Genomic DNA, 27663 nt, shown 5'->3' on the forward strand with positions numbered 1-27663 from the left:
GCAATGTTTCATTCTAGACTACATATTTCATTCTTTGGCGATCACTCGTAGCCGAGTAAGATTGTCTTCCATAAACACGGTTTTAACAATGAGTCCATAAGTGACTGTGGAGGCCAATTCTGTATCCACATGTCCTTCCACAGCTGGGGACATTGGTTCCCAGGCAGGAGTTGATCACGGCATGGATTTGCCAAGCGTGCCTTCCTCTTAGCACGTTTGTCCCTTGTGTCCTGAGTTCAAGTGTCTTCAAAGCCCGTGACATCTTTGGTAAAGGCTGTTATCCAACTGGAGCGCTTGCAGTGTTTCCCATATTCAATAGCACATATGTGAATATGCAAAACATGCAAAGTGTTGGGTGTAGGTATAGAAAGGTAAATGCACAAATGGGTAGGCAGCAAGACTGGAAGGGCATTGCCAGCTCTCATCTCTCAGATATTCAGCCTTTCCACATTACACTTGAATTGAGTAGCCTCATTCCTCTTTGCAGCATTCTGATGGAGACATGTGAAAAAGAATGAATGGAAAGAAAACAAATTGGACAGTAGGGTGCAGTGACACAAATTCCATTTCTGAAAGATTTCAGATCCCGTCTCAATCTTATCCAGTTCAAGAAACATAACCATTTCCCTTTCTGTGCTTTCTCAACAATGGGGAAAAAACCTCTAAACAGAGACCTTGAGGTTAAACACAAAATTGGCTTTCAGAAAGAAGACTTTGCTCAGAGTTGTAGCTGAACAGGTCTCATTGTCCTTTTCTCCATTTGGCTTGTCTTTTTCTTCTTTTGTACTTTGTTCCACTGGATGCTCATCATCACTAGAAACTTGGAAGTAGAAAAGATGGCAATGATAGTTCCTGATAGGATAGAAAGAATTCCCTGTCTTAAGATTGTAAGGTGCTCATTCCTTCACTATTGGACTCAGCCATCATGAGCTGAAAATCCACAGTAACTCTGAGGATATCTCATTATTTCAAAATTGGCAGAAGTGTGGTTTCCATGACTGCCTGATTCAGAGCCTCAGCACAGGAAGAATTCTTCTTCCATAGAAGGAAAAAAATCCATGGGTGACCAGGCAATAAAAGCTTGACAGAAACTTTTCAAAGCAGCAATAGAAGTGCTTGCTTTCTAAAGAGATGCCATGTTAATTCCTAATACCTTGTTCAGCAGTACCAATGATATAATGTATAGGAGATTATATTTGAGTAGGAGAAATAGACATTCTCAAGATCTACATGTTGCGATGTCTCATCAGGCTTGAACTTCATTACCTACAGAATAAGAGCAGCCACTCACCTGACAGCTACTTCCTCGGAATTAGGAAGAGCAATGGAATTTCAGGGGTTCTTCACTGTCTACTCCCTTTGTACTGCAACCCAGTAATGTAAGTGGATACAGCAACCTGTGATACCTAGAGTTACATAGCATAGATGAGAATCTGCAGCTCTCTGGTTACTGGACTCCAAAATCCAGCAGCATCAGCTAGCATGGCCAATGATCAGGGATACTGGGAGTTGTAGTCTAACAATGTTTTAAGAGTCATGGATTTCCCATCCCTATTTTAAATCACCCCTCTTTTCTTCTTCTTCATGAATCATAGCACTAAAATACAGGTGTATAAACAAGATCTGTTTTTAGGCTCTCCTCTCTCTCTAACAGCATATATTATGAACATTTCCAAAGACTAGTTGGTTGTGCCATCTATTGTGTGGCTCCCAACATTTTAATCTGGTGGTTTCCAAACTTTCTGCTTTCAAGGAACACCTCCCCAGTTAAACAGCTTGTTTCTTTGATGAAACTATTTACATTATGGGGGAGGGAAATGAGATTCTTCTTAAATATGTTTTTTTTAAAAGCACAGTAGTTTTCAAAGGGTGTTCCAGGAACCCCTGGGATGCCTTAGAAATAATTCCCACAATGCCCCCAATATAATGTTGTTCCAGGGCATTGTGAGGAATGTAAATGGCAGCTAGACCCAGCCATCTAGTGCAGCTTGGAATATAGCTGCTACAGCTGCTGATCACTGTCACTTGGAAGCAAGCCCACTAATGAAGGGGACATGATTTTCTGTGGCCATTCCCTCAAACCTGAAGCTGGCTCTGCTGATCTGCAGGGGCTTCTTTGAAATTAGGGTGCCACCCTAATCCCTAGCCAGCAGGGAGAGGGTCTTTATGGAGCAGCACAGACAGGAGCAAATCCACAACTTGCACTGCCCAGGGCAGAACATGGGGGAGGGCTGGTGAAATAATGCCTCTTCACTGTGCAGCAAAGATGGTGGTGATGATGAAATTAGATTTATATGCTGCCCTTCATCTGTAGATCTCAGGGTGGTTCACAAGATAAAAGATGCCTAGATTGGGCTAGGTGCATTGTGGTCTTCCTACCTAGAGGGCTTCCCCACTGACAGTAGAACAGGAGGTGGTAGGGCCAGGCAGGACTTAACATTTCGCCACTCCCACTCCATCCCACCCTTTCCAGATTGGATTGGATTGAAACCACCAGATCAAAGTTTGGAAACTACCAGATTAAAATATTGGGAGCTACGCAGAAGACAGCACAAGCATCTTGCTGCAGTCCCATGGAGGAAACCATGGGGTAAGCGGGAAAGGCAAGTTGGTTGTCACAGTACCATAGAGAATGTTCTAACAAGGGGTAGTGCCGAGGGGCTGAGAAGCACTTAGCCTGTGTTACTTTCTGAACACAGTCCTGAAGATACGAACAGAACCACCATAATGCAGTGTCTCCAATACCCATCACACTGAGTCAGTCCACAAGGATACCACAGATACCAGTTATCATTGTCCATTAGGACACAAGGAATAAATAAGCCTAGAAAGTTACTCCAGAGAGAGAGAGAAGAGAGAGAGAGAGAGAGAGAGAGACTTAAAAGAAACAGTCTGGGCTTTCCCTCACACTCTGTTTTTCAGTGTCAACTGTAAATAAAGCTGGGAAGATGTAGGGCAGATAGCTATTATTAACCAACATACACACCTATACGATAGCTGGTATTCACAAATATACATGCCTATCAGCTCTATCCCAGTCACCAGGCAACACACAGGAGGCATTCCAGAGAGGAAAGGGAGAGGTAATTTGACAAGTGAATTAATTGGATGCTTCTTTCGTGGGAGCTTTAGGTGGCTAATGTGGAAACTGCAGGCCAGGTTAATTCACCCAACATCAATATCCTGTGATTAAACATGGGGAGGAAGAGAGGGAATTTTATTGAAACATCCTGTTTTATAAGACAGAAGGGTGGAATTGACAAATGACTTGTTACTTGGATTCTGCTTTTTTCCTGATTACCAAGGCAATCTGTGGCTGTGTCAGGCAGATGGTCCAAGATAGCCCTTTGAGAGGTCCATTGGCAATGTAACTTTGTGCTTTTATAATTCTAGGGGAACTGTATTGGTAGGATAGGATGCCATCATTTCCATATAGATTTTTATTATTCCCCTATTTATGATTGCCTCATCTCTGCCGCCTTCTTTGTGATACCACTGAATTGTCTCAGAACATTGCTGTCTGCCTCTCAGCTGATCTGTAAGAATTCATCTCCATCCCCAAGCAAAACTGCAGCTCCATAAGTCACATGGCCCTACCAAAGAAAGTGTTACCATTTATCATCTGTCCTCCCACTCTCCTCTCAACCAGATCTGTAGGAGAGCACCACTGCCCTCAGAAAACCCCAGAATGGCTCATCACTCCCAGATAAGTCAGCCAGCCAGTCTTTCTTGTACCAACCATAGGTCAAAACAGAAAACAATATGTAAAATAATAACTCCTCAAAACAAAATTCAGGATTACAATATAATAGACTCCAAAATGTTTCCTGAGATATGAAAAGCTGTTCTCTCTATCAGAACATGAGCCTGTTCTACACAACAAAAACAAAATGAGAGTGAATTCACATAATCACTTTGGCATTTCAGATGTTTCAGCTTGAATTGGCTTTGAACTGCGTACAACACACAGCGATATGTCTGTGCAAAAATGCCAATGCAAAGCTGCCCCAAGGTGTGTTGTCATGATGGAAGTGGGCTGAATATGAAGTGGACACAAAGGTGAACAAAACATACAACTGATTCCCTGCACGTAAACCCAGCAGATCCACTCAGTTGAAAGCTAGCAGGATGCCCATGTGTGCAGTGGTAGAAAAGCTTGGGGGAACCTGCATTTGGAGGAACAAATCTTCCACAAGAGAGGAAATAAGTAACAGATAACTGCATCAGAAAGGGGCTTGATGGGAGCTTAAGTGTGGTTTTATTATTCCATCACCAGCAACAAAATCAGACGCTTTGAAAGAAAAGAAGGAAATAGGGTGGGGGTTCCTGATTTAGAAAGCAGAATGAAGCAATGTACAAAACCTCACACAATATCCCTTGACAATAGTTTTCTCAGTTTTGTTATAAATGGATTTATTTACTTCCATACTCTTCAAAAAATATGATTCTAGAAGTGCCACTTGGATGATTTGGAGCATCTATCTCGGGATGTATCAGAACTAGGGGATAGTCACATATAATTCTTCTTCACCTGCCCTGTATATTTTACACTGCTACACACACACAGCAGTTCAGCTTGAAAACAACCTCCCCAAGCCTAGCTGTTATGTAGCAGTAGTGGATAGCAGTAAGAGGACTGCTGAAAAGCCAGAAGGTTGAGCCAACTAGCCTGTAAAATTTTTGCTGCAGCTGCAGCTGCTTCCAGGTAAAAGCTTATTGGGTAGGACAATTGTTTTGTGAATGGCCATTGTGTGGTGGTGAGGACACAAATGCAATTCACAAATGGATGTATAAAGTGTGTGTATAAATGGTGTGCTGGGATTGTTGCTATTTTATCAGTTCAATTATTATTTTTATTGTATTGTACATTTGTGTTTACTGTAGTTTCATTGTATTTTCTCTGGTATTAATTTGTTCACTGCTTTGGGGGCCTTGGCCAAAAAGTGATATAGAAATAAACAGATGAAGATGATGATGATGTGGGACCTGCTTCTGGAAGAGAGGGGATGCAGCACATTGGAAGAAGATAGTGAGCCCTTCCTTCTGCCAGCTTGGACCCTCTGAATATGTCTCTCCTGCATAGTACTTGGAGCTGGTGGGAGGGTTGTTTTTCAAGCCTAATCCCCACCCAGAGGCAAGGTGAAAACAAGAAGGTGTGGGTCATGGTGGGATGCCCTTTTGAGAGACCCTGCCATCCCCAGGCCAGAAGTTTCCCCTCCTTTGACCTACATTTTCCAACCAGAGTGATCAGTGACATGCTTCTCACACTGGTGTCACACTGGTGCACAGGGTTGGGAGAACATTCCCTGCAAGGCTGTTCTGCGCCAAACCTTTCCAGTACAATGTTATTGTGCAATCCTACCTCTCACTTTGTCATTTGTTAGAGTAAAGGCTATGGACAAGGTCTTATTTGCCTCCTAATGGATGGGCATCGGAAAGAGTAGCTGCCTGGCTATGTAAATCAAACTTCCTCGTCACCTGATTCATAGGCTTGCCTGGAGCTTTAAAGACCAAAGACCAGAAAACATCTGTCAGGAGCTGGCTGCTGAGGCTTGTTGGCAAGTCTTTATTAGCTGTTGACAAGTCATTTATAATTTACATGGGTTGTCACAGCATGAATGTTTTATTTCAGTAGTAAAATAGTGTTCCTACTGACCTGCAGCAAAAGTTTTGGCCTGCTCTATCAAAACATCGTGTGGAATTCAGACACCCATCACTCCTTTCTTAAAAAAACAACCACCACAAAATACGACAAAAGCAACATTATGACAATTTCCCACAACATTTTAGGGCCTGCCTCTCTAGGGGTATGTGCCCTAAAATCAGAGTTCAGAGTTCTATAGTGTGGTTTCAAGTTCTGCCTCCCAGGGAAACCACCAAGCGCAGTCAGGAGAGAAGCAAAAGGGAGGGAATTGTGATAACTGAATCCAATTTCATTATCTGTTTGTTTTATTTATATAAATTTCCTGTCTATCCATCTCCCTCAATACCTGAAGCTTAGTCTAAAAATATAGGTAGCTCAGTCTAAAAATATGCATATTAAAACATCATCTTCATATTTGTGTCGGGGGGGTCAAGAGCAGTGTGGCAGAAAACAAATAGTAGCAATACCCTTCCCCAAAACCACGAATGGATTTTTAAAATCTCTGTTACTGAGTTACCCTCCTAGGCCCAGCGTTTATTAATAATTCATCAAAATATTAGAGTAATTACCATATTTTGCAATATCACAACAGTGCACTTCAGCAGAAACCTTCTACAAATCTCCACACAAGAGCCATTAATAAATAAAATGCAATTCACCATATTAAATTTGTTGTTTAAAGGCTAAATATTTCATCGCGCCTAATTCATTTTAAATAATCAGCCAGGTCTCCCCCCAGATCCCTTGCCTAGCACTTTCTTCTACCTTGGAAATGAAATTAGCTGTCAAGCATTACAGCAGAAGTGGACTTGAACAGCAGTGTCAACGCCTGGGCTATTATACCACAGTACTCTGGACTGATGAGAAAGCCACTTGGCCAGCTTGAGCTTATCGCAACACAGTTGTTTTCCTACGTGTGTAATATTTGATGAAGGCTCAAGTGCACAGGACATCTCTGCTTTTTAAAAAATGTTTTTATTAAAGATTTTCTTGGATTACAGAAGTACATACACCATCTCTATTTTCAGATCAAAGAGTCCTTTCTACCTAGGCAATGTAGATTTGAAAACCACTCATGTTCTCAGAGAGAATGCTGCTACTGCACCAAGACAGTGAAGCGATGTCCCTTTTCCAGCAGATGTGAAATATTACTATAACCTAATATTTGCCCCGTAAAGGAGAAAGACAAAATAAATAGTAGGTCGCTGCCATCTGTGATAAAGATGTATAGCACGCGGTGCCCTGGGCATATTGATTTTGAAGGTCAACGTTCCACAATAGCAATTGGTTTTCTATTTTTCAATCTGTTTTGACACATGGATTCTGAATCTTCCCATGATGGCATGGGATGAACTGCGGGAAAATGCAAATCTAAAGCAAGATGCCCAGCACTACCTCTCTGAAAACTCTGGATCTGGAGAGGCCTTGCAAACCCTGGACCAGAGCCTGGACTCAGTGCTAGGCTGAAGGAGTGTCAGAACAGGCTACTGGACTAGATGGGCAAGCGGCCTGATCCAGTATGCTCTTCTTATGTTAAATACAAGACCAATCAGCTAAATATCACATCTTGTGATAGTCTTCCAAAGGACTAGCCCTATGGTTAATCTCTAAATAAAGATGGGATTTACTGGTATTTGATAAACTAGCATAATTGGGCCATCATTGCAGCCTGCACACACATCTCACAGGGTTGCAGGGAAGCCCCGGTAAGAACGTAATTGAACTGCCACCATTTGTTCAACCACCTGCCATTTAACTAAGAGGCTGGAGGGAGAGCGGGTGCAGCCACCAGCAATTCATCCAAGTATTTCTGACCTAAAGCAAAAAAAAAACAAAAAACTAGTGTTTCTGTGCCCAAAAATCTGGGATGGTGCAAAACGTTTTAGTAGAAGAGGAAATCCTTCCTAACTGAGCTCCTTTGAGAACGTAACTGACAATCGCTCACATTTTTGGTGTGTGCTGCTTTCACCTTCAGTCTGTTTTTTCCCTTTTATTCTCACACACGGTCCATTATTTGCAGTATCCAATATTTGGATGGTGAATGACAAGTGGTATCCAATGCGTCTTAGTTAACAACCCAAGCTCAAGGCCAATGCAATAGATGCTCTTGAATGATTTACCGTGGTACACAGCCTTTTATTATTATTATTATTATTTACAGCTTCTCAGATATATAATGCTCTGATTTCCCATTAGGTGCCTTGTGAGCAGAGAAGGAGCCACATTGAAAATCTATTATTGCTTAGCAGACCTTGAACCACTCTTTGTATGAAAGAGGAAATTCTGCCCCTTTCCACACAGAGTCTTGACCTATGCAGTGACATTTAGGTAGCTAGAGGTGGAACATATAGGTTTGGCTTTATAAAAGGGTTTTATACAACTTATCAGAAACAAACATTTGCCAAACAAAGAAGGTCGCATAGCTCAACAACCTGGAAGTTCACAAACAGCAAAGCATGAACCATTTCTCATTGTGAAGTGACCTTACAGCTCCATTGAAAAACATCGTGCTTGTTGGCTATCCCTTTTATTTCATGGGGAATGAACTAATACAGGAAAACTGGACATCAGCACCAGTGCACACTGGGATTGATTGACAGCACACAAAGAGAGAGTGGTGTTCAATGCTAGTGCTACTCAGAGTAGATCAATTGAAGTTACTGAACATGGCAAATGTCAGATCATTACTATCAATGGGTGTACTCTGAGTAGGACTTAGGTGACTACAACCCACTAAATTCACTTTTTGAATGAATTACATTTGATACATTCATAATGTAACTTTTCCAAGTAAGCAAATGGTACTCTTGCAGTTGACAGGCAGTAGGTCTGCAAGCAATGTCAAATCAAATATCCACATAATTTTTAGACACAAAATATTTCGCAATTTTACATGAGGCAGATTCAAAATGGAATTAAATGCTGAAAATGGTGTTTTCGAAGAGATTGTTGATCTTTTTTGCACTTGTAAATTTATCGTGCAATATTAAAGAGTACATAATTCACTCTTTGGCATTCATGAATTCATAATTCACTATTCATTAATTCAAAAATTGAGCTCAGCCTGTCTCTCCAAATCAATCCCTATAGAAAATCCAAACACTTTATAAGTTCTTCAGCAGTGGAGGCAGGGGAACTTCACCCTGTATTGCTCTAAACAATCCACGATAACTATGAAGTAGTTAAGGGCTGTTTTCTCACTAACAGACCAACAACAAGATTAAAAACAAAAAACTACAGTTTGTTAATTAGGTGAGAATATAAGCAGGATCAACAGCTGTGATATTTAGTATGTTATTTTATAATTGTATTTTAATCCTTAATGACTTATTAAAGCTGTTTTAATTAATTCCAAATATATTTTATTTACTCTGTCTTTAAGCTTTGTTGACTGCAAACTTGGACCCATTCTTATTAAGTAGTTGGTATTCCCAAATTTACAGGTTGCTGTTCAGTTTGTAATGAGTTCAGTTTTGTGCAACTCATTTTTTTCATTTGTGGTTAATAGCGATGGGGAGAAAATTCAATTCAGTTCACATTTTATTGCCAGCCAATCTAATTTGCCGTTCCAGGAATAATAGGCAAAACAAAACACAGTTATGTTTCCAAATCCACACTTCTCCAAATTTTGTGATGCAAATGCATATACTGTATTAGTGAAAATAACATACACAAAATGCATTATAATCGGAGAAATGGCAAAATGTATATATAGGCTCCCTCCCACCCCCACTTACACAAGATCGACTTGTGCATGACCATGTATACACATGGTGCAGGGAAATAAATGATTCAATCGAAACCTGGAAATGGTGGGAGGGAGCTGGAGAGTCTTGATAGCTCATGAGGAGAACCTCCCCAGAACCCAAAGTGAGGGCAGGAGGAAGCCCCAAAGGGACCTGGGGTGGAGCTGGGCTTTGTTTAGGCTGCTCAGCCTAACCACCTAACAGCTGGTGTGCAGGGTAGCGCAGCAGCTGTTGCTGCTTTTCCTCCCATCATCCATCCTCCTGCCAGTCCCAGAGCTTCAATTCTAGTTGTAGATCTATTTTGGATAGTACTTTTGGTCTGGATTGGAGAGAGAGCAGCAGAGAGGACATTTAAAAGGTGTTTAGAAAGTGTTCTCCACTTCTGTGATTTCCACTTATGAGCGTGGAGGCCCCACGTAAGGGGGGGGTGTGCCTGTATCAAGCAAAAATTACATACTCCAAAAATGGTATGTTCAGAAAAATGCGCACTAAAGTGCTCGTGAATTTCCATGAGGACTTTTTTTAAACAAAAACAAAAGCTGATATTGAAATGTGGTGAACTGAACTTAAGTTTGGAAAAATGAGAAACTGAGAGAAACCCAAAGAGACAGACTGTACAAGAAACTCTGATTCAGACAAAGTTCACATAGGTCTAACATTTGGGGTGGCAAACCAACAAGGTTCCACGGCTGCTGTTGATTATCCAACCTTATATCTCCAGGGCCATAAAGGGACTCAGTGACAACACTCCTAAACCCCAATCTAACTTGGACTTTAAAAAAAATATATCCTAGGTGCTTGACATCCACACAGCAATTAAGAATCCAATTTGTATTGGTGGCACCTTGTGATATTTAAGTAAATCTAATGATCAACAGGGGGAGGCTTCAGCTAATTATCCTAGTCCATGTGCTCTTTGGCACGACTGAAATCTGGATACAGAAGGATGTATGTCAGTGAAAAACAGGTGAACCAAATTCAGGTCCCTCCTCTCCCTCAGCCTCCATCAGCCTGATGAAATCACTTTAAACCAGTGATGGCCAAACTTGGCCCCCCAGCTGTTTTGGGACTACAGTTCCCATCATCCCTGACCACTGGTCCTGTTAGCTAGGGATGATGGGAGTTGTAGTCCCAAAACAAAACAAACTTGGCCATCACTGCTTTAAACTATAACAGAACTGTTCTGCCAAGCCCATTTCTCCCATGCCTTCAGATTGTGACAGGATGGATGACTTAAGCAATACTTGGAAATGATAGTTCTCAGGGCAAGAATTTATGAGCTCTGGCAGGTAGGGACGACCTGCTCAACTCTATTGACCTAAATAAGCAGAGTGGAATCCTCCCAACAACACAGCCCTCCCCCAGCTCCCTCAAGCGTGTCTCCCTACTTGACTGGATTCCAGCAGGCAGTACTGCTGACCACACAGAAGGGGGCCATGCCCTCTCTTCACCTGCCTTTCACCTCCTTGCTTGATTGCTTTTTGGCAGCAAGGTACTCAAGCACTTGTGCAACACGTTTTCAAAGAAGACAAAATGTGCTTGAATCATAAAGGCCCCGAATATAATCTTGCTAATTTCTCTGGTGGGTTAAGAAAAATGTCATCTATTCACTGCAAGCCCCCCAAAAGCTGACAAAGCTTAGCTGTTTGAGGTATATGAGTCAGTGGCAGCAGTCAAAACAAAGGAGGGGGGGAGGAGTGGTTTAAATAAGTAACAGGCCCCTGAAGTAGCTTCTGGCTTCTCCGTGGCTGCCACTTGTCAGGACAGATTCCCCCAAACACAAAACGTGCCACGTGCTGTGACTACGGAGGTAAACTGACAAGGCTGGCTTAGCTCTCATAGGAGCTAAGCAGAGATGAGAGACACACAATGCAAAAGAAGTTGAGAAGAACAGGAACAAGAATCAGGATGCTCGTCTGATCCAATTCCATGGATAACATTTTTTAAAGAAGCAATCGGACCAAACATCCTCTAGTATTTCCGTATGTGCCCCTGCTTCCTTTTAAAATGCAGTGAAATTCAGGTCAGGTTGGTGAAGGAGGTGCCCTGTTGACACCTGTGCTGGAAGAACTGCACTGGCTACCAAGAGGCTACTCAGGCAAGTTCAGTGTCTTGCTATTGCCATATATAGCCTAGGACTACTTGGGATTAGGTTACCTCTGGGAGCACCTTATCTTGGCTTCTACACTCCTGCCTGGTCACTTACATCCCCAGGAGAGACACACTTAGTAGTGCTGTAGGCTCCTGAAGTTCATCTTACATCCGCTAAGACCAGGGTCTTTAATGTGGCAGCACCCGCCCCTTAGGCTGCACTTCCAATGAACACCAGGCAGGCATCTACCATATTGCCATTTGGGTGGCTGCTTAAAACTCTATCCATTTACCCAGCCTTTTCCTGAGGAGTGACCCAGCTATGTTGCTTTATTAAGCTAATTTAATGAACAGCGATACATGTGTGAGAGAGAGAGAGAGAGAGAGAAATTTTATTGTTGATTTTATGCTATTTACCACTGCGATTTCCCCCACTAAATGACTGTGGTATAGAAATGTTTGCAAATAAATAAATAAATCTGGTGGCAGCAGAATGCAAAAAGTCAGGCTGGGCTGAATTCTCAGCATATACCAGCATCATGTATACAGCTGCTCCTGCAGCTAGAACCTGGGACTGGAACTTTCCACTGAGCTAGTCCTCAAAAGAAGCCCTGATTTAGGGATATGCAAATATTATTTGCATCCTAATGCTTACAAAGTATATTGGGATGCCAATATTAGCTTGGAGCCATCAATATTTGCATTCATTCTCAGGCATATCTTTGGCAACCGGGGAGCATATTTATGACATACTGCCAAACTGAGCCAGATCCTTGGTCTTGATCCAGTACTTTCAACTGCCTGTATTCTACAGAGCCTCTCTCAGTGCTGCTTCCTGTGATCATTACAACTGGCAGTGCTAGGGAGTAGAGACTTGAGCATGCACTCTACCGTTCACCTTCAACACCTCCAAACTGCCTAAGGCATTCACCCCTCTACCTGCTTGCTCAGGGTAATTGCGAGATATTAACCCACAACTGCAGGTCTGGTCTATGCCAGGGTATAGACACAGAACCCCAGAACTCCCTTGTCCTTTGCAAAACAAGGGTTTCAATATTCTTTTCACAGGTATCAATGGAGCCATTCTTAATTACCTGAGGCACAGTTCACATGGTTGAAGAGCAATAATATTTCTACCATGGCAATACTACTTCGTTTACATCATTTGCTTTACATCAGGGATGGGGAACCTCAGGCCCTCTAAGTATCATTAGACTTCAACTCCCTTCAGTTCCAGTCAGCAGGACCAATGGTCAGGGACGCTAGGAGCTATAGTCCAACGAAACAATTGGAGGGCCACAGGTTCCCCATCTCTGCTTTATGCAAACATCCAATAGCACAGAGGGCTAGTTCATGTGGTTCTTCAGAAGAATCACAGGAAAAGAGTATTCATTTGGGGCATCCAGTTCATGATGAGCATTATCATTTGGAGGAGGAAGAGGAGTCTGTACCTCCACCACATAGGGATATTAGTTCCCCCTCCAAATGTAAAACTGAGCAGTGCCACACTCCCCTGGATATTTCTTGACAAAATGTGTGGATCATGGGGCGTTTAAGGGTATACTTCCCCTAGCATGGTCTGCATGCATGCCACAGGTATGCCACCTTGGGTTCCATGTTGGAAGAAAGGTGGGATATAAATGTTAGGAAGTAAATAAGGAAACATCTGCTCAGTAATGTACTCCCATCTTCACAAGCCATTTGTCTAAACTAAACAGCAGCCTTCAGGTGGTGAAAGATTTTAACAGCAATCCAAGCAAAGGGATTTGCTGGCACCTTTTACCAAAAGCTTTATTTACACTTTGATCTCCTTCTTTGTCTCTCCATTCCCCACACCCAGGGCCATGTAAAATTTAATTAAGAAGTTTATTGTTGGGCCTCCCAGCTTTCGGGGAAAGAGAAATGAAGCCAATTGCTTGCAGACGAGAGTAGAAAAATGTCACCTGGAAATGCGGCTCTGGCTGTTTGTAATCATACAAGAGAAGAACAAGTGAGGAGGGCAATCTTAAATTAATTAAAATGGCTCACTGTAAAACTAGAGTCTGGAACAAAGGGACCCCAGTGACCCTCGGATGAAAGATGTGACACAGCTAGAAGTGGCATCCTCTGATTTTTTTAAAAAGAGCTTTAGTGACTGGAAAACATGAAGGCTCAAGGATGCAAGTTAAAGCAAAACACTTGTGTATGTGTTTAGCGAGAGGGAGGGCAGGAGAAAGATCATAACATTTTCTATAATTGTCTCTCAGTGGGCATGACCCAGTGTGGGCAGAGTGATGGGGCAGGACATAGAGGTTCTAGCTGCATCCATGCACACATGGTGGGTTGGAGCAAATGTGTTCAGTGGTCCCAATCCAGTTGTCTGGTGCTGAGCAAGAACAGAGTCTCTGCTGCTATACCATGCAGCCCCCAGCCATCCATGAGGGGGCAAATACCTTCCCATGGGCAATTATTATTACAAGACCTCATTGTGTCCAAACAGTGCACCAAAGTGCACACTATCCCACAGTGCTAGAACCGTGGAGTGAGAACTGTAGTCTTTTGTAGAAATAGGGCACTGCCATGTCCCTTTCACCAGCTGTAAACCAAGGCAGAGGGGGGTGCTATTTACCTACCAAAACACTCTGAATTTGGTGAAGGGGTAAAGCTGATCAACCTGCAGAGTCCACAACAATCAGTGTAAACATAATTATGACCATAATTATGGTCATATAACCATAATTATTGGGCTGAACTGGTTCATGTGGATTCTGCAGATCCAACTACTCACCTACTTTATCAATCTAGTTTAGAGAAATGAAGGAAGCTGATGTTATAAATCAAGCAGAGGTTTGTTTGTGGTTTTGAGGGAATCCCCAGTGTTTTCTCTGCAAATTAAAGACTGGATCAACCTGAATCTCATAGGTTTAAATCCGTTTTGCCCATTACAATTCTGGTCCTAAGGAATAGTTTCTCCACTTGGTTGACAGGTCAAGATGAAGAAAGGAAATAAACACCACAATGGTTGCTTTCAGACATCACACAAGCCCTTTACTCATATGGGGCAAAGATTGCTAATTGGGTTTTGGACTTTGCATTCAAATGGGTGCAATCTAGTCTAGTAAAACTAAATTGAAGGGAATTGTGAACCCTCTCAGTTAAAAAAGAGACACACATGTTGTAGGTAGGTAGGTAGATGGATGGATACATAAACAGATGGTGCATTTTCTTCAGAATGATGAGGGACAGAAACTTGCTTTCATTTTAATTAAAAGTTTACAATATCTCAGGAGTCTCTGGAAGTGACTAGCTTCTATGCTGCAAATTATCACTGCAACCTAAAGTCAGTGGGAATCCATGCAACTTACAGCATGGCATAAAAAATAATTGGACCTGGGCAAAACCTTGGCTTTCGTGTGCTCTGTTAGTTGCAAGAGATCTGTTTCATATCTGCATGGCATCAAATTCATTCATTAAGTCCAGCGCTCTGTAAATGACAACATTTTTTCCTCCCTCAAAGTAATCCGACAAATATCCCTTCTCAAAGTAAATTAATTAACTTGAAAATGGTTTAATATCCTGTAACAAAATAATCTTCCAAGACTTCAGTTTCTAATGGGTGGCCTTCCTCCAGGAGGCAGAAAGTACAAGTCTGTAGTCGGCTTTCCCCTTCAATCAACCAACAGCGGGAAGGATGAGCTTCTATGCTTCCAGCACCATGAGAGTTAATCATCCTCCCTTGTGCCGTCCAGGACATCCATCAGCAGTAAAGATGCAGGGATGGTTTCACAAGCAAAGGATGGAGTACCGAGATGAAGGATTTCATTTTAGAAACAGGCCAAGAGAAGATGATAATTTAAAGCAGGCAAGTGCATCCTATGATCAGGCAAATACTTTCTGGTAATAAAAAGGGAAGCCGCAGAGGATAAAATAGCCAACAAATGAATGAATGCACCATCAGCCTGAATGATCTCCCGGTAGTCACGATACCCTTAGAATGGGACCCTCTTGATTTTAAGCCCATAATGTTATGCCCCAACTTCTCTCTCTGAGAAGAAAGCCTTTCATATAGCAGGAGGTTTGGTGTGTCACCTGCAGGAGAATTTCCAGTATTAATATTTCAGCAATACCAATCTTTCAGAATACACTTTAAAGCTCTCAATTTCATCTCCCGCTGTAATTTTTATATTTTATTAAATGTCCTCGCTCCCTCTAGTGTTAGCCACCATGCTTCCTGAACGCTTTCCCTGGCTGTATTTGGGATCTCTCGGTTTCCAGCGCTTTTGCCCCAGGGCTGCATAGATCAAGGAGAGGGTAGCAGGAGGTCAGCTGAGCTAATTAGGTGGTGCTATTCTGAGTTACAAGACTACTGATGTTTCTCTTATCTGTCCAGCAGAAGGCATGGTGCTTCCTACCAGGTTGTAAAGTGGACAGTTTGACTATTATTCATTTGCAAGAGAATAAAATAATCTTGGTTTGGAACAAGTTCCTAATACTGAGAGCTGACATAGTTGTTTTAAAAGATGCAGGACTAGAATTATGGATCTGTTCCTTTTTATATGCATTCTGGGACTGTAGCTATGTTCACATTGCATTCATCAAAATATACCCCTGGCACCTGGTCTCTTAATAGTGCGCTATCTAAGCTCAATAAGTCTATACTGCACATATTTGAAGGATGGTAGCAAAGATCTTTACTTACTATATGTTCAATCCAAAGTTCTGTCTGAAAAACAAAATGCTGGACAATAAAATGAACATGGGACTTAAGGGTCTGCCTCACCCTTAAGACCCAATTACTATATGACAGCTTTCACCAACTTGGTGCCGATTAAGGCTGATGGGAATCATAGACCAAAATATATGGAGGGCACCACACTAGCAAAGGCTGAAGTGACACTGACTCATGGTGTCCGTAATGCACATCTGAACTTGACAGCCTGCACTGTAAATGTACCCATCTCAGTACAGTGTTAGCCAGCCAGTTGAAGCTGTGCCCCGTTGAAGACTGATATTAAAAAAGACCCTTGCCTGTCATAGACAGTGCATTCGTATGCATATCAATTCAGAAGTAATCTTCACTAAGTTCAATGGGATTTACTCTCAAGTAAGTGTATTTAGGATTGCAGCCTAAATCACATACTGCAGCACTAACTTTCCACTCTTCCTTGCCCACCACCCAACCAATGCATAGGTCCACAGGCAAAGCCTCACATCAGAGATGGAAAACCCTTCTTTGGTGAAGGGCCACATTCTTTTCTGGTCAACTTTCTGGGGGCCAGGGCTACCAGGGCTGGCTGGGGTTAGGAAGCAAAAGTGTCCCAAGCAATTAATATAACTTGGATAGCTCAGTTAGTAGAGCAGGAGACTCTCAATCTCAGGGCTGTGGGTCCAAGCCCTACGTTGGACAAAAGATTCCTGCATTGCAGTGGGATGGACAAGGTGACCCTCATGGTCCCTTCCACCTCTACAATTCTATGATTCTACGAATCTATAAACTTTACCCTTTGTGCAGTAGGATAGTTTCTATATAAGGATTTAAATGTATTGCTTGCAGTTTGGTGCCTCTAACCCAGGACTGACTGCAAGCAGCTCCAGCTATTCTTGGGGGGGGGGAACCCTCCCCCCCCCACTGCCACCTCTACCCCTGCCTCCAGAGAACTGCTTAGTGCAAGCATAGCCTTCAATACACATCCTACAAACTTTTGCATTCATTTGATCCCAACATCAAATGGTGCTTGATAGGCACCATCAACAGAATAAACATGGCGCTGACACACCCTGCACAATCAGCTTTGGACAGACAAGACTGTTAGTTGGGAGGGAAGTTGGGGATATCCTGGGTAGTTAGTCAGAGCAGTACAGGGGAAAAGTCAAAGAGAAGCGCAGTGCTAAAAGACGAAGCTAATGTAATTCAGGCAAGGCTTTGCAGACAGAGCCAAAGGAACATAAAAAAGGAAGAGAGAAATGATTTGACACAGAGAGGGGAGGCGATCCCAAGTTTCAGAAGTGTCATGGCAGAAGGCACAAAGACTAGTGAGGAAATGAAAATAAGCGAGGGGGTGGGCTGGTAGCACATGAGATTCTTTGGTGCGAAAATGGGGGGAAATTAGAGAAGTGAATGAAGCAAAGGAAAGGATGGAGAGAGCTTTAAATGGAACGGTGCTAGAGACTTTGATGCAGATGGAGGAAGGGTGCTACTGTCTGCTAACAGAGCCAAGATATGAAGTGGCAGGGAACCAAGCCATGACGGCAGTACCTTAAAGCATTCAATTTGAAAGGAGATAGAAGAATGGCCTGCCAGGTCCACAGCCAAGAAGTCCAGGCTAATTCTATGATCCCACTGCCTCAGGAAGCTCCTACCCCAAAGCAAACAGGAGCGAAACATTGTCTTGAGCCTGTGCATTTTCAGCAGCACAATGCCATTGGATGCAAAAGCTAACACAGCAACTTTGACACAACATGAAGGAAATGGGCTATTTCTGTTTTTAAATATATATATACAGTGGTACCTTGGTTTACAATCCTAATCTGTTCTGGAGGTTCGTTTGTAAACCAAAACAGGTTGTCACCCAAGGCACGCTTTCGCTAATGGGGCCTCCCCCCCAAAAAATTTACGTAATCCAAAAAAAATGGGTTGTAATCCAAAAAATGTTTGCAAACCGGGACACACACTTCCAGGTTTGACGTGTTTGTAATCCAAAATGTATGCAAACCAGACTGTTCGCAAACCAAGGTACCACTGTATATAAATCTTGCGTGTAGGGTTGTTTGGGAATTATAGGGTTAACTTGTTAAACCTGGCATGACCAATGGTCAATCTGGAAGCTGGTAAAATCATTGAGAAGGGTGCAGATTGCACATAGGTGATGTCTGCTGGGGGAGGGGGGTAACCCTAGTACTTCCTTCGGTTTTGTGAATTCAAAAGTAGGGCAGTCATGGAGCCCCAGGACTATCTGGCTAGTAACTTGCTTTGGCTTTCAGATCTGGTGTGATCTCAGGATACAAAGGAAACACACCCCGGAGGGTAACAGACATGGCTAATTGGATGTAATTCATTAGATGTAGGGTTTCTAAGGAGAAAGGGAAAGCAGGCTGCATTTAACTCTTTGTTTATTTGTTTGTTTGCTCCATTGGGAATCTTATGTAAAACCTTTTTTTTCTTAGGAACTGCTTTTTTATTCCTTTTAGTAAACTTTTAAACTCGTTTCATAAAAGGTTTGCGGTCTACTTGAACATATCACTCAACATCTGTGTTTTTAATTTGTTTTATGTTTTTATATTGTTGCAAGCCACTGTGATATATTTTAATTAATACACAGAGTGCCATGTTCTACGTTGTCTTGGGTGTCCTCAAGGAGACACAAATGGGATTTGAGGCTGGTTGGTGAAAGGCAGCCTTGCAGAAAAATAAAACACTTTTAACTAGTGGCAGCAAAGGTCTAAAGTGAAGGGTGAGTGAACAGGAGGGGACATTCTGCTTGACCAGGAATCCCTGACATGGTACAGGACCCAGGGAAGCTGGGGTTCCATAGCACAATCAAACACATACACCAGTACCCCTGGCAAACATAGAACATAGGAAGATACCTTTTACTGAGTCAAACCACTGGTCCATCTTACTCAATAATGTCTACACTGACTGGCAATAGCTTTCCAGGAATTCAGATTGGGTTCATCCTAAGGCCAGGCCAAGATATTTTGCTGCCTGAGGCAAAGGGCAAAATGGTACACACATGAACCCATTCCTCATATAGTAGTGAATCTACTACTAGCAATCGTTACCTCACTAAGTTGTTTGGATTTGAATTCATCTAGGGCAGCAAAAATAGCTTGAGCCAGCTCTATCTGTGGTCCACAATTCTATGCAGAGTTGGGTACACTTAAACAAGGATTGGGGAGCTAGGGATCTTCCAGATCCCATCATGCCCAGCCATTGTGGCTATTGGTCAGGGATGCTGCAATCTAACAATGACTGCAGGGCAACAGGTTTTCCTCCCTGACAAACACGCTGATTTCAATGGGCTTAAAAAGTGCTTACACATATGTGTTGAACTATGGTCTCTAGAGAAAGATCAAAGCTACAGCAAGGCTTGAGCTACCCAGCCATATCCAAGCAGCTTAACTAATTTGTTTTGTAACCCAAATCCAAGCAATACATTGAAATGTGAGCATATTAAGAAACTGTAACCCTCCCTCCTCTGGATTAATTGAAATAGGGACAATCCTGACATCAGATTCACGACTAAGTGGAGACAGGGGAACAGCTGCAGCGCTCTCAGTCCCAATGAATATATTCCAGGCTTCCTCAACCTTGGCCCTCCAGATGTTTTGAGACTACAATTCCCAGCATCCCTGACCACTGGTCCTGCTAGCTAGGGATCATGGGAGTTGTAGGCCAAAAAACATCTGGAGGGCTGAGGTTGAAGAAGCCTGATACATTCCTGTTTAGTGTCATGGGAGTAAGTTATTTAGCAAGGAACCTAAATGAACCATCTTCTGTGCCACTATCTGTTGAGGAATCTGGCTAAGAGTCTTTCTAGCAGAGTCTTTCTGGCTAGGAGTCTCTGCTAAGCAGAGCTATCCATTCCAAAACAAAACCAAGTATTGTCCCTGTCACCATCCTTTCTTGTTAGAGCCCTTAATTAAAAAAAACCACCTGCCACCTATTACAGCCCATCAGGCTCCCAATGTGCATCTCACCAAGGTGAGAGGTAAAATAACAGCATCAGACTGACGTGTGCACATTAGCAGCCAGCAATCCCACCAGAATACTGCCAAAGGCATTCATAACCAGCCTTACCTCCAAAAAGGAGCAGGCAGAGAGGCACGCACTTCCAGACCTTTCTATCCAACAAAGGCATTTCCAGTTCTTTGAGCAAAAGGTGTCAGATCCACAAGGAAGAGGAACAATTAATTACTGTTTAGATTTCGCACAAAGGACTCTAGATGCATGTATGTATACAATTAATTACTTATTGTCATAGATAATTGCATGCATATAAATGCTTACAATATATAATTAACACAAAGAACAGAGAAACAATCTTAACTAGAGGGAGCGAAGCCACAAGGACTCAAGACTTTCACAGTAGCAGAAACCAGGCTCTGGAAAATAAAATAAGAACATTGACCTTGTAGCGCTTTTCTAAAACCCAGGAAGTCGGGGGCTCTTGACTGACTAGCCCAAATTACATTTATTCAGAAGTGTATCATTGATTTTCAATGGGGCTTTCTTCCAAATCAGAATGCTTAGAATTTCAGCCAAAGCCAAACAAGGAGTCCCAAATCTCTTGACAGACAACACACTTCATCCAGCGCAGCAGAAATGAAATGCCTTTCTTCATTCCTCTGGCTGTTCATAGGGATGGAAATTATAACTGATAAGAAAGCCAAGTTCTAAACCAGAGATGAAAAACTTGTGGGGCTGCAGATGTCGCTGGACTGCAACTCTGATCATCCCTGGCTCAGACTAATGCGAGTTGGGAGTCCAATATCTTTCACAGATGCATGAGCCACAGCAACCCCATCCCTGTGCAAAATGTTCTGGCCTGGCTCAATAATGCCCAACACCTTCAATGGTGTGAAGAGAGAAATAGTATCTCATGCAAAGAGTGGAACGTGGTTGCCTCCTCCTTGCAGTCAGACAATATTTCTTCAAATGTTTCAAGCAGCCACATTTAGCATCAGTGAAAGCTTCAGGACAATTTAACATTTATGTTTCTTTGAACGAGGCTCATATGGTATGTATTTCTCATTCTGCAATGTTTCCACGTGACTCTTATCCATGTTTACTTATCTGAGATTAATCAAGAGCTGAACTTTCAGCAGCAGTCACCTCACATCTTTAAGAAGTGATCGGTCTATCTGTTAATGGATGTGAAACTCTGGACTGGTTCACATGGTGTCAACTGGCTCTGCCCAGGGTGATGATGAGGGCATGCCTTTGCCCATGATCACAGAGAACAGGTAGCAAATGAACAGGCACAGCTGCAGAAATTTCCACTGTCATGACGACTGATGTTCAGTTTCTACAGTTGCTAATGCAGCAATTCCAGAAGGGTGGCCAATGCCTGGCCAGTCTGTTGCAGCAAAAAGAACAAAGAGTCCTGTGGCACCTTAAAGACCAACAAATTCAGTCATTATGACATAAACTTTTGTGGCATCCAGCAAAGTGTGCTTTAGTTTAGAAAGTTGTTAAGACTTCACGGTGCCACAGAACTCTGTTGTTTTTACTGGGTTGCTGCCACTATCTCAGAAGATAATTTCTACTAGATCCCTAAGTGTGCCGATGTCTGTTGGCATTGGTCGCTGTGATGTTAGGGCAGAAGAAAGCTTTTGAAGCTCTCGAATGAATGACCAGGAGGGAGAGAACATGCCAGTCGGGCATGTGTCTCTACCAGGGTCCTACTCGAGTGTAGGAAGAGCTCCTAACAAAAACCCTAATTCATAATTCCCTAACACTATACTACTAGCAAAGATAGCCCTCTCTAAAAAGGCAGCCACTGGAATCTCCCATGGGCCTTGGGTGCCAAAGCCTTGGTGTCTAAAGTCTTAGGAAAGATAGCAATTGACGCTAGACACTTATTAATGGAAGTAGAAATGGCAGCAGCCTAATTGTCAGAACACAGATGACCCCAAACATCCAATTATAAGCTTAAGTCAATTGGGAGGAATGTAATTCCTGACCTACCAGGAGTGACCTCCCTCCTAATTGGCTTGACCTTGTGGTTGACTGTGTCATATGCTTTCTGATAGCATACAGCTCCTGCCTTCACTTCATCACTTTATGGTGAAAGGAAAATATATGTTATGCAGTTTACCAGCTATAGGATTCTGATACACTTCCAGCTCATTTCATAATTCTCAGAAAGCCTAACCCAAAATCAACACTTGTACAGATACTCTCTAGCCTAAGATTTGCTTGATTTTTCCCTCTCAGGGGCTTTTCATGTGCTGGTTTTTCTTTTTTTCCCCCTAAATATACAAAAAATATTTTTCACACATATTTTTCTATGTGTGAAGAAAAAAGTGAGTCTTATTTTTCTGTTGCAAAGTACACAGATCGCACATCTGATGTGGACACTAGCCATATAAAATGTACAATACAGTTGATAGGAAGCAGGAATTGCTAGAGTAGTGATGAGGAAGGACAGAACCAGTGGCAGCAGAGGAACATGTAAGGTCAATGGTGCTGTCAGGGCAGGACTTTGGGACAGAAGTCCCCCACTGAGCAGAATCAGCAGGAGAGGCCCCAAATGCAACAGGGCTGTCCTACAACATACTGAAGTAAGTGAATACAGTGGTACCTCGGGTTACATATGCTTCAGGTTACATACGCTTCAGATTACACACTCCGCTAACCTAGAAATAGTGCTTCAGGTTAAGAACTTTGCTTCAGGATAAGAACAGAAATCGGGCTCCAGCGGCGCGGCAGCAGCAGGAGGCCCCATTAACTAAAGTGGTGCTTCAGGTTAAGAACAGTTTCAGGTTAAGAACAGACCTCCGGAACGAATTAAGTACTTAACCCGAGGTACCACTGTACACATTGTCGTCTAAAAGACCAGAGTCTAGAATTCCATTACTGCACCACTAGGTAAGTTGAGGCCAAGGTAATAAGAAAAGCCTTTGCGGTGGGAGTAAATCTTGAGGCAGGACTTGAAGGAGAAGGTAGCCAAATCCTGATGAGGAAAAGGAGGCTATCCAAAAGAAGGTGGAGAGAAAGGCAAAAGGTAGTGCACTGAGAGTGGGGAAAGCCATGAAAAAAGAACAATGGATGATTCATTTGTTTGTGGTGGAAAACCCATGCAAACCTCTTCTCCCCGTGTGGGTAGTAAAAGCAGTGAATGTTCATTCAGTGGTGCCATAACAGACAACATGTGTCTCTTACATCTCACTCTCTGGCCAACACAAGCATTCTATTAAGGGACCAGCACAGCCCCCCTCTTTCTAAGGTCTGAACAGTACAAATTCACATTCAGTTGTATTAAACTGAGCATGGGAAACTCCCAAAAGATTGCATTAGTATTATTATTCCACATTAATATCTAATGGAGGAGATGCTAGAGATATATAAGAAGGACTGGATTCAGCTCCATAGCCCCCCATTGTGGCACACAAGCTACAGTCTCTTTGCTATACGCAGGGAAGTGGGATGCGAAGAAATCAACTGATTTACTTTGGTCCATATTACTGACACTCATAATTACATGTGCACATGCATATACATCTGATTGCACACATGTTCCAAAACGTACTTCTCTAAGCCTATAGCTGAAAGTGTGAGTGTTTCCTGATCTGCCTTAAAAAGAAATTCTCTAGTAAGTAAAAATACAATTTCTCTTTTCATTTTTTAACATGCTTTTCATTATTCTTCATTTGAATATGCTCCCCCAACTTCTTCTTAAGTGTCATGCAGCTTCTATTCTCCATTAGCATTTTTAATAATAAAAAAATCCACTCTTTTCTTATTCCCTTTCTACCAGTTCTTGAAACCCCAGGAGAGATCTGTAGTCTGAAATTAACTGTGTGCCAAACAACTACTTTTGCCAGTTCCCGACGCCTGCCAAAAGGCAAGGAGGAGACTTTGACAAGTCAAATCTTCACAAAGAGAGAGAGGAAGCAGGGATGCAACCCCTATGTGCTCATCACGTGAGCAAAGTCAGAACTGAAGCACCGAGCTGCTCAGGAGAGCATAGCACAACCTACGCAGTGAGGGGACGTGCCTAGGTATTCCCTGCGCCCCCTCAGATGCTTTGTATCTCCTCCGTGCATTCAGAAAACATGTTCCCCAGCAGCAGCCAGGCACAGATGAAGTCTTGCGGTCAGGTATATAATAGCTTTGAGCTCTACTCTGAGCCAAATCGCTATTTCACCCTGCCCCTTTGGGCCAATTGCTTGACCTCCTTATGCCACAATCAAGCCTATTGTCAAATTGGGTAGACGGAAGCACGGCTGCAGAAGGAAGGATAAAAGAGTCAGCCACTATTTTTGATTACTGGCGTGAGATGGAGGGTGTTTCCTGATAACACATGAAAGCAGCAGTGCTTCTCAGAGTCAAGTTGAGCATTTGACTTTCCCTGTAGGTTCACAACAGTGCCTGGTTTTTAAGAGCAAAGCTAATTAATCACAAGCTGCAGCCTTTGCATTCTCCCACGAGGGAGTAAGAGGGGAAAGTCCCCAGAAGCAGGACCTCTAGTTCCAGACATTGTGGATATCACTTGTTCATTAACATGCTGGCTTGTTCTTCCCTTTGCACAAATGCCACAGTGATCCATGCCATTCCATCAGTGAAACGCAGTATCTTTGCAGCCAGATATTTCCAGCCCAAAATATCAGGGAGGGAACCAAGAACGCTACTGCAGTGTACTTGGCTATTTGGCACCCTGTAATGAGTCCTTAGTTATATTAGCAGAGATCTAGCATTATTTATCCATCCTAGTAAAGAGGATCATCGTCTGACATTTGCCTTTGGACAAAAACGACATCTTTATTTTCCCAAAGTGCCAGAAGCATTCTGAACTGAACCAGAAGCAATCAAGTACTGAAAACCCGTATCAGTGACTAGCTCCTTTGGTGAATCACTGAACACTTAAGACAGAGAAACAACTTCTAATTTCACTATATGGATCAAAGCTGTTAAAAATCAGGATTCCGCAGTGCTTCTCTAGACATGGCACATCTTTAGGACTTCCACTATTGCTTCTATTCTTCGTAATGTGGTGTCCACGGCACAATGAGGTGAAGAGTAGGCTGCACTTAAGTCTCCATTGCTTAGGCAAATGGTGATAAACTAAAAGTAAGCCTTCCAGATCAAAATGTGTATGAGGCTGTTGTTGTTTTCTGACAACGTAGAGCAATAGGCAAGACACCAAAGGTTTTGGGCCCCAAACGACCAATAACGACTGGGAAGTAAAAACTGTATGAAAAGACAGAATATGGAATTTTCAGAGCTGGATGTTCCACTTGGTGCTTGTAATTGTTCTGTGCCTGGTGACAGTACATGCAAAAAGCAATAAAGGAGGAGGTAATAATCAGAACATTGCCTCCGGTGGGCTTTCCCCAACACTCTGTGCACAGTTTTGCCTCCTTCCCAAGCCTTTAATGGCAGAACTGACTAGAACCTTCCTGGCATCAGGTTAAAATAAAATTGAAAATCCTTCTTATGGCTGTCCTAGGAGCATTATGAAGCAAGATGCTAGCTAGCTAAGTCAACCTAACAATGCCCCTTTCATTGCTCTCTCCAGCAGACACATTGCCTATAATGTAGCTGCATCCTCCAAGCGCAGCTATTCAGAACAAGACTTCAAGGGCGCCACCTTTTGATAAGACTGGGTCCAGGAAATATATATGCATACACACACAAATGGAATCCGTCAGGCAAACTTTTAGGAATCCTTCCAATTATTACTATTATTATTATTATTATCGTTGTTGCTATTATTATCAGACCCTTTTATTGACTGGAAAGAAGAGGCTCGGAGTTGCCTCTGATTTGTTTGAAATTGTATCCTCTTCTTTCATTGCATGTCAGCAGAGAGGCGAGGAGGGAGGGGTACGTGCGTTTCCCTTAATAAATGAAACGCCAGGCTCTAAACTACGGAGAAGGCTCACGCCCCTCCCTCCCTCTCAGCAGGCGCGTCCCCCCACCAACCGAGCCCACACGGACCCACTGAAGGGTTTCCAGGGACGGGTGGGGCGGAAGAGAGAAAGCAACTGCATTACAAGCCATGTCCAGCTTATAACTCTCTCTCTCAGAGGGAGAAGGAAGGTTGTGGGGTTTTTTTAATATAGAAAGAAAGAGCCTCTCTCTGAAACAAGCCGTCTGACCGAACTTTCCTCCAGGAGCTCGTATTCCGCGTTTCCCACCGCCTAATAAAAAGTGGGGACCGTAGGACTCTCCCTCCTTCCCTGGCACCCACCAGCCACCCAGAGATGACACGGCTTTGGGATTTGTCGCGTGTTTCCCCTGATCGTGCTTATTTCAGCCCAGCCAATGGGGATGGGAAAACTTTTCTTCTTCTTTTCGGCAAAGCAAGAAAACAAAGGGAGTGGACTTGTGCCTGCCCAACCATGGCACTACTATGACCCCCCAGCCCACCCCTCCCGCCTCAGTCCCCGAGGGGCCCTTTGACTCACGCTGCTGTTGTAGCCGGACCAGTGCACCATGGCTTGGTTGTGGGCCGAGTCTCCGGCGAGGGCAAAGGTCGTGCTGCTCAGCCTCCACTCTTCGCCGCCGCCTGCCGCTCCCCTCAGCCTGCCGGTGCGCCCTTCCTCGCGGGAACCTTTGCCTGGCGCTCGCGGCGCTTTCTGGCCGTCGGTCAAGGAGACGCCCCAGGCGCCCGCTTCTGCCCCGAGGCTGTCCGGGGCCAAAGGCTGCCGCTCCTCGGCGCTTCTCCTGGCCCTGCGCTCACGAGGGTTGCCGCCCGGCATTTTGCCAAGAGAGACTCCTGCCTCCTCCTTCTCTTCCCTGGCGGCTCCGGGCGCCCGCTCCGTCTCCTCCCGGCCAAGCGCCGGCGAGTCTCTGCTGCCCCTCGCCCTGGCCGAGAAGAGTTGGCCGGGCGTGGGGCTCCGGCGCGCCCTCCCGGTTCCCTTCAGGGCGCCGGCGGCCGCTCCCCGGCGCGCCCCGCCGGCGCTCAGCCCACCCACCCCCCGAGCCGCCGGCTGACCCCTTCCCGGACCCCGATCCTTCCGGAGCGCTTCTTCCCTTCCTCCTCCTCCGCCGCCGCCGCCTTCTCTTTCTTCTCCCTCGCCCCCAGCACCCGATCCTCCGCCGGGTTTCCCCGGCAGGGCTTCCCCTTCGCCGCCGCCGTCCCCGCTTGGCCCAAGCGGCACTCCCCGAGGAACCTCCAGAGGCGGCGGCGGCGGCTGCTGCTGCAGAAGCTGGACCCGGAAAGATGCCGGAGATGTGGAGAACGAAGCGGCGGCGGCAAAGCAAGAGCGGCAAGTTATCTCAGCGCCGGTGAAACGCCAAGTGCCCAGCCAGAGCCATGTCGAGGCGATCCAGGCGATGGAGCAGCAGCCCGAGGACCAGCCAGAGCCTCTCTCCATGCCTCGCAGAGAGAGTTGCTTGTTTGGGGTGGGGGTGGGGTGGGGGAGGCAGATCCTTTAGAAAAGGAGGGAGGGGAGAAGCTGGTTGATTCGGAGGGTTCCTTGGCAGCCAAAGGTCTCTTCTTCCACCTTTTCCTCTCTGATGACGAGCAGTTG

At 43.9% G+C, this 27663-nt stretch overlaps 1 protein-coding gene across 1 annotated transcript in view; it reads right to left on the reverse strand.

Moving 5' to 3' along the window:
* SORCS3 (sortilin related VPS10 domain containing receptor 3) overlaps positions 1–27077 on the reverse strand; it is a 431276-nt gene extending 404199 nt beyond the window's left edge. Inside the window, exon 1 of the mRNA XM_053389270.1 lies at positions 26596–27077. Within this exon, the coding sequence (XP_053245245.1) occupies positions 26596–26889 (294 nt within the window). The 5' untranslated portion in view covers positions 26890–27077. The remainder of the gene's footprint in view (positions 1–26595) is intronic.
* Between the last annotated feature and the right edge of the window lie 586 nt (positions 27078–27663).

This window comes from Podarcis raffonei, chromosome 5 (genome assembly GCF_027172205.1).
Source record: "Podarcis raffonei isolate rPodRaf1 chromosome 5, rPodRaf1.pri, whole genome shotgun sequence".
NCBI classification, from domain to species: Eukaryota; Metazoa; Chordata; class Lepidosauria; order Squamata; family Lacertidae; genus Podarcis; species Podarcis raffonei.